Source organism: Anopheles merus, chromosome X, assembly GCF_017562075.2.
Source record: "Anopheles merus strain MAF chromosome X, AmerM5.1, whole genome shotgun sequence".
NCBI classification, from domain to species: Eukaryota; Metazoa; Arthropoda; class Insecta; order Diptera; family Culicidae; genus Anopheles; species Anopheles merus.
The window spans coordinates 15,216,601-15,224,878 of record NC_054081.1 but is presented as its reverse complement, the minus strand read 5'-3'; the positions used below and the strand labels follow the sequence as shown (position 1 = coordinate 15,224,878).

Here is an 8,278-nt window from a genome sequence, read left to right as displayed (position 1 = left end):
TGTGGAAAGATGTCGCAAGGGAACGGCTGCAGCTATTCGGAACACCCAAAGCGCGAAGCGGACCACCACCGCCAGCCGGAGAGGCGGTGTGTATTGCGCGTCTCTTCGCGCCCGCCGCTTCGGTCAGCCGCAAACTAGAGTACGCGCAAATGCGACGAGTTGTGGCAGTTTTCGGGCGCATGCGCGCGCCCAGACACCCAGTCCGTGACCGCACAGCATCCGAACAAACGAGTGACACAGTGTGTGTGTGTGCAAGAGAGAGATGGGGAAGGGGGACAGGGTGCCACCAGCTGCAACCAGACCGGCACGTCATCAGTTGCGTTGCGGCCGTGTGAACTGTTGCAGGAAAAAAAAACGCCCTCCACATCAAGTAACGCATAACGACACAACAAGCAGCATTTTCTAGTCGGTTTGAAAACGGACAGACGCGCAGACACACACACACACACACACACACACACATGCACTTGCGCACGCACAAAGCGAGAGACATGCAACCCCGGGGGTTGGGGTGTGGATATGAATGGAAAGTATCCGAGTTTCAAGTGGCGAAAGTGGAGGGTTTTTTTCGCAGGGAAGAAAGGAAAACAGCGTACCTTAGGCTTAACGGCAACTGAAAAGGTGGGAGGATGGGGTGCGAAACAATAAAGGGAAGCCAAAAAGGTACCGCAGCAGCAAGGAACAGACGAACAGAAACATCCTTTTGAACAAGCAAACAAAAATGGAAGAAGAATATGTATTTTTTTGAAACTTCGCGTTCGCGTGAGGCTCCGATGCGCATGATCCAATGGCACTACTATGGCAAGGTTACATTGTGCCAACACCATTGGCAGTTGTGTTTTGATATCTTGAAAAGCATGGTTCATTTGTTTGTGTAAAAAATGTCATCTCTATTCCGATTATCGCCCCGACATGCCGAAGAGAATGAAACGTACATCCTGTAACGTCAACGTCATCAAATCGGCAAGACAACTCCAAACCCAACACCCAACACCCTGCAACTGCTGAAACATACAAACTCGCAGAAGTCGTTCACGATCAAGATTGTATTTCCACTTCTTTGCCTTCTGGAGCTTCCTACCAGGCAAATCAAAGGGTTGGTTTCGACGCCCTTTCTCTACAGGATCTCTGACGCGACCAAAACGTGCCTACCAACGCACAATATCTTCCCGGATGTGTGCTACTGGTATCAACAACAACAAATATATAAGGGCCAATTATGTGAGTCAAACAAAACCAACCTAGACTCACGGACCCAAATTTGTTATTATACAAACTTTTTAGTGATTTCTTGATTTTTTTCATGATCATATTAGTAAATCAGCATTTTTGACACTTATCTGTAACACTCAAGTCTTAAAAATACACTCAAGTCTTAAAAAACATAAAGGTCCTAAAATTTTGGTTTGTTTGAATCTTTTCCATTTGACTCACAAAATAGGCCCAATAATGTGGTAATGGTTCCGGTTAACTTCACTTTACTACACTTTCAACTTGCAAACAGGACAACAACACGATGCCTATTTTCCGGCACTGGATCGCCCGTCCCGACGTTTTCATTCTTGTGTGCTGCCGTTTGTGCCACCAAAAAGGTGAAATCAGACATGCAACAAGTTGCCAACATCGACGCACAGGGTGCATTTGCAATCGATTCCTGCAATGGCAATTGCTTTGGATAATTTTGCGCCACTATACCATGCCAGTACGCCACACCATGTGCTCGCCATTCGACACGAATAGAGGGAAACGCAGGAATAGGACACAGAGTTCCCAGACGCTTCGTTTGGAGCCTTCTCCATTACGCTACTTCTTCCCATTCGCTAGCAAACATTTTCCAGGTGTACACACGTGCATTGCTATCTCTGGCCTTGGCAGGAGTGGATGAAGAGGGAGAGGGGGAGAGTGGGAAACGCCATCGGCATCGTTTGAAACGCAGCTTCACGGACTATTTTTAAAATGTCGCCACAGAAGCGAATGTGCGAAAGTGCAAACAGTAGGGCCTAGCCGGTCGGCACCCGTCAAGAGCGGGTCGGTAGACTAGCTACATGGATGTGTGACGAATGGGGGCTAACTTTGTCACGGCCGATTATCACCTCGATACCACTGGCAGCAGCATTAAACGACAATTAGGTCTAGCTAATTGTCGGCGAGGCAGCAAAGAACGCACGCATACGCTCTTCTTCGAGATAAAGCGATTAATCCGTGACAGTGGTGTGAACGTTTGTTACCGATAAGAATACACGTACACTCGTACTAGATGCGTGCATTAGCCAGTAGAGATCGTTGCTGGTGAACGCGGCAATGCTTTGAAATGCCATGTTGAAAAATTGAATAAGTTTAAGCACCAAATAATAATTAACATCCAACAGCCGCAAAACCAAAACAAAATCCGGTTCAAAGGACCATTAATTGTCTAAGCGCAACAACTCAACTACAGTCGGTTGGCGGCCATTACTTTGCCACTGACACTATCTCTAGTGAACTCGCACAAGTATTTACCATCCTACCGCAATGTTCAGCCCTGTCCCTCCTCCACCACACTGGCAAACATACGCTTGCAAGGAATTTAATGGCCGAACGGAGAGACAAATCGCGAAGCGACATTCGGGGCCGTGTCGTGTGTTGGGTCACCCCTAAAATTTGATCACCGCCTAATGCGTGTCTCTATGCGTGGAGGGGGGGGGGGGATGTTGCTTTTCTACACACCCATACGGCCACCGAGAAGGGCTTCTCGGCCCCCAGAGTTCACCCAAAAACCTTTTACAAAAAGAAATTAAAATAAAGCAACCACAACACTTGAACTTGAACATGGCGACCACTAACTTAAAAGGACGAGGTAAAAACGATAGCCTCCGTCGCAGGATACCTTCCTAGTTCCCTCGGCGCAAGTGGGCGGAATTTCAATGCACCTAGAGAAGATAGCGAAGGTGCGAATCGTGCACGCTACAGAGCGATAGAAAGTGATGGGAAATGCAGTTGAGAGTGGCAGTGGCATTAGAAAATAAAAATCAAGAACGGATGCCCAACTCTTCCTTTTCTATGCATTTGTCTGCTGCTAGGAATCTGACCAAAAAAAGAACATGAGTTCTGGGGCAAAGCGTGAAGTTGAATTTAAGCTTGTTTGCTGATGTTAGCACTAAAGCTGATATTTTTGCGAAACTTAAGCAAAACAAAAAACTAAAACCATCAAATCTGGACGATTTTTATGGCATTGCTTCGCATAATTGCTCCGAGCAGACCCCGCCGAATGTGGATCATAAAACGGCATGATTTATAAAGCTTCCAGGACGGGTTCAGCCGACACGGGAGAAGCAACAGAAAGTTCGATATGTGTGTCCGTCACAGTCACATTGGCTGCGCGTCTTTGCTCATCTTTCATCCGTCCAACTCGTGTGAAACTCGCCACTCATAATTTTGCTCGCCATCTCGCTCACGTTAATTACTTTTTTCTACCGCACCCAATCCGTATACCATTGATGCGGGCTGTAAACGTTTCAAGCCCATTTCGGTGTTCTGGGATATGGCGGACAGTCTAGAATGAAGGTCGCCTTCTTCAAAACTGCATTTTGACTGAAATTCCAATTGGCAAATTTATGGGCTCACAACCGGGACGAACGATGGACGAGCCAGCAGCGAAACAGTCCAATAGTGGACAAGGACCGCCGGTGCTTCGGTGGGCTTCGGCGCACAAAAGCTTTGCTTGGAAACGAACCCGTCTTTTGGAGGGATCGTAAAAGCGGGATACAGCAGCATTGAATATCGAAATTGTATTTGACAGAATCCGCCTACATGACCAAACCAAAAAAGTTTGGGAGCCGTGAACATAAATGATAGACTTCGGTAAAACACAGTCAAGCTTCCACACCAAGGGAAAGAATCGCATGTTTAATTTTACATAAATTAATTGGAAGTAATATTTTAGATTTTAGACACATTTTGCACACAGCCTGCCAAAAGGCCGTCATTTTCATTAGGGTTCTTTCTAGCTTACTTTGCACTTACAACTGCACTTTCTTGATACACTTGACAGAAATAGAAGTAATTAAACCGAGCACCGAACACAGCGATTTGCTGAAAATTGAGGGAACGCACCGGAACAATTAAAGATAGATTCAACTGGCTTCTAAACGAAGGCATCGCGAATTTCGAATATAATTGACAGTAAAAATTAATTCATAGCTATTAACTATGGAGTGCAAGCTTCGTCGTTTGGCTTGCGTTCGATTAATATAAAAGTAATAATTAACAACTAAAATAAAACATTGAGCAATTTTCAAAAGAAACCGCTCGTGGTGAAATAAATAACAATCAATGAAAACAAACCGCAACCGTCGTCCATTTTCCGCAATGGAGCGCCACAGACACACAGACACATGTCGCAATGTCGCTACAAAATCAATCCATTACTGGGCTGCTCTCGGGCAGGAAGAAAAGCATCAAACAAAGCGTGTACGCACGCCTGCCACAATCCATTAGCAGCCGCGGGAACACAATCAATCCCTCCCTGCTGCTCCTCCATTACCTCCTGAAGATGTCCAAAAAGGTGCGCGGGCAGAACAGAAGCTTTTAGCAGAAGCTCACCAAACGCAAACACCATCTGCAATTGATAGCCGAGGCTGGTTTGCAAACAAACCAGCAGACTCGCTAAAATCGCTCGATGAGGATCAGTGCAACCTGTTGCATATCGTGTACAGGAGCGCGGGTTTGTGTGTGTGTGTGTGTGGGTCGATGACGACGCGGTTCGGGAATTTTCCCTGGGTGAGCTCGATTTTATTTTTAAACCAGCCAGCCAGTTTCCTGCTCCAGCAATCCTGGCATCCTAGCGAACGGCAGAAGAGCAACATGACGCAGGAAACAGGACAGGGGAAGGGAAATAAAATAATTAAAAAAATACAACAAACGTAACAAGCAAGAGTTGCACCCGATTAGGCGCGTGATAGAATTGATTGAGTGTGACAGATAATCGCATTCCTCAGTATGATCGTTTGCAGGAGGTTTTTCGCGTACACGTTGGAAGCAAATAGAAAGCTGGAACAAAGTCGTGGACTTACCTGGTCCTCTTGCTGTTCCACCTGGCGCCTTTGCAGGCGTGTGACGCGTCGACCAGGATTAAGCGGGACAGCGGCACGGGACGTTGTGGGCAGCTCAGGGTCGTTGTTGCGCTCACGCTCCCATCGGCCAGCGTCCGGATTGCTAAGCGTGTAAATAAAAAAAATAAAAAAAATCAAACAAAAACACAATTAGAATACTAAGTTTAACAGTATTGGTGTCACCAGTGTATCTAAATCTTATCTTACTAAATATCACTAATCTGTCTAAAGCCTAAACATTGAAAGAATCGCTCAAAGCGCTTCCTCCATCCCATTGAAAAGGATATTAGGGTAGTAAACTGCCAAATAGACACGCACACACACACACCTGGCACATTTGCAGCGCTGGCACAGTTGGCGGCATCTAGCCTGTACCGTTTCCAGCATTTTAGACATTTCCAAAGGTGGTTTCGGCAGTTACCAAATAATTAACACCAACAAACACTTCGCTTTGGCAATCCTTTTTCCCAGCAGTCTCGGAGCACAGCACACGGCGTCAAGGACGATTGGTAAGCAACTGCTGATCTTAGTCGGCTCCCATCCCCTGGAGGAGGAGAACACTTTGGCACGCCAGGTTTGCGACCACGAGCGAACCCGTCAAACCGCGGAATGCGCACGCCAATGATGAATTGGGATAGTTTCACCGCCGCCGCTCTGATCGCCAGAGCCTCGTGGACCTTGGGTGTGGGCGTGCCTGCCAGGACAGGTGGCCTTGTGGTAGGGTTTTTTTCCCCGCCTCTTGGTTGCGAGCGAGAGGATCTCCGAGGACTCGCCGCGCCGGACAAACGGCAATCGAAACGGTGGAGAAACAACAGCCTTGCGCGCGCCAGAGGAAAAAACACACACACACACACACTCTCCCCCAAAACGGATCACTCCCAATCGGTAGTGCAATGGAATGGGGCGGAGGTGGTAGCACGGGTCGGTGTTACATAGGTTCACCGCACGCACAGCGACGTGGTGAAAGTGATTTGAATTATTCAACACAACCGCAGTACGTCTTCGGCGCTGAAGGTTGCCGAATAATGGGCAAGAATAATGAGTTAAAGGAAACAGTTGAGGGGATCTGATTCATTTCCTCTAAAAAAATCCTCCACCACCCCTCACCTACATACATACAAACACACGTTTTAATTAGATGTTTTTTTTTAAACTGCACGGCACGAGTCCTGCGCATCAAGAGAAGATCACAACTGGGCGGGGGGATTTTTCTCTCTCGAGAATTCCTTCACTCAGAATAAAAAAAAAAAAAAAGATTGTTGCTGGTGTGTCATATCATGCGCATTAAAGGATGGTGATGGTGAAGGATAGCATTCTGCAAAACCCTCTCGTCGATATGTGTGTGGTCAATTAGTATTGTAATTAAATTTGCTCCATGTTTGCAAACAGTGCTGTCGAACTGCTGCCACACGATTCGATGGCGACGGAGGATTTGCCCTTAAAATAAGGACGTTCGGTGCCTCTACCTATACCTAAAAGTAACCACACATATACATACACACGTACAACCACTGTTGAAAAGAAAAATAAGGGCCACGGGGTCATCTCTGGTGGACTGGAACACGCTTGAACGTTGCTACCCAAATTCGTTCTGCTGTGCGAGAGTGGAAAGCGAGCGGGCTTGGTTAGGCATCAGGCACGGTGCGTCTCACACGTCTAATAATAACCATCTTGCATGTGACCCTTTCTTTTCATGTCGAATGTGACAAAAGGAGACCAGAGAGCAAAGCGTACTAGGGACGCCAAAACGTCACTCACCAATGTTTGTGTATTTCTATCGATCTGTGCTAGTTTGGGAGCAATTGGCGCTGACGGAACGGTAGCTAGTAGGTGTACCTGTTTGGATCCAATTATTCATTGGTCACTTCGTAGGTCAAACACCACTAGAAGCACTGTTTACGACGATTTCTGCTATCCCTCATCAGGCGTAATGTTATCCCATGCTGACTATGCTATGGGACCAGCTCAAACAAGCGGTAGATTGTCATAGAAACGATATCGAAAAAGGGTTCAGAATATACGTCACCAGTTACTAAATTCTTATTTTTCTATTCTTCATTATTTTGAATTCTAGGTCGACTCCATGGAATTTCTAATATGAATTTCCAACGTGCTATAGATTCCAATGCTGGTCCCAAGAAAGTGTCCCAACATTATGAGAAACCCTAGAACGACCCTGAAAGCAACGGTTAAAACATTTAACTGCCTGCACCATGACCAAACATGACTAAGAGCCGGGATTCGGTTCAGTGCCGCATCAACACAAGAGTTCCAACGCAATTTTATGCCTTTATTAGCTGCAGTGCTCAGTGCCATTGCTGTCCGGACTGTCGTGGTTCACATCAAATGAGTCGTCCAGGGATCTGTAGCTCGGTTTGTTCCGGCATCCTTTATCGGCGCAACGCCGACGGCAACGTGAATGATTCGTCACGGTGATAAATCGCCCATTCCGTATGCCCCCTGCTCACTTGTAAATTTTTCTAACAAGATTTGTTTTTTGTTAAATTCAAATACTTGAATTAAGTGTTGTTTCGTTCATCAGAAGCTTCACTTCCGTACACTTATTTCAGACCTTTGGTCTCGTCTACTTTGGTGTCTGGGGTGACACGCTCACGTGGCACGATTTAAACTATCATATAATCATCAACTCGATGCGATCATTTATTGCAACACGCCAGCGAGAGCGATGGCGATGAGCCATCAATGCAATATGCATTGTAAGTTACTTAACTGACAGCATCCTTCAGTAAGCTGTTTGTAATTACGTGTCGCTGTGACACTATTGATTGCAGTTGTTACTTTAGTAAGCTGAACTTTATTTGGCAATTATCGGCATCGGCCGATTCAATCTAGTTTACAACACCAGTTTCCATAGCTTACTTCCCGCTCTTACAGTTTATCATTCTTTGCTGATACTCCAGCGCCGTTCGTCACGTGGTTTTAACCTCATGTCAAAACGTGTCAACAACTGTTAGTTAGCTTTACTTAAAAGAATGTCATAAGGTCGCATGTTTTGCCGATCACTCTTTTGACTAATAATAACAATAAAATTTAAAAAAAAAAAACAATCAACAACGCGACATCTAGACGGCAATAGAGTAAACGCTCATTCATTTCAACAGGAGAGAATCACGGTTTACTAGTCCAATAAACAACTGTTCAAAAGATTTTACCAATCGTCTGCTTGC

The 8,278-nt window shown here is 45.9% G+C and overlaps 1 protein-coding gene across 1 annotated transcript in view; it reads right to left on the bottom strand.

The window, feature by feature from the left end:
* LOC121598920 (serine-rich adhesin for platelets-like) overlaps positions 1-8,278 on the bottom strand; it is an 83,620-nt gene that overhangs the window by 48,139 nt on the left and 27,203 nt on the right. The window contains exon 3 of the mRNA XM_041926330.1: positions 5,052-5,193. Within this exon, the coding sequence (XP_041782264.1) occupies positions 5,052-5,193 (142 nt within the window). The remainder of the gene's footprint in view (positions 1-5,051; positions 5,194-8,278) is intronic.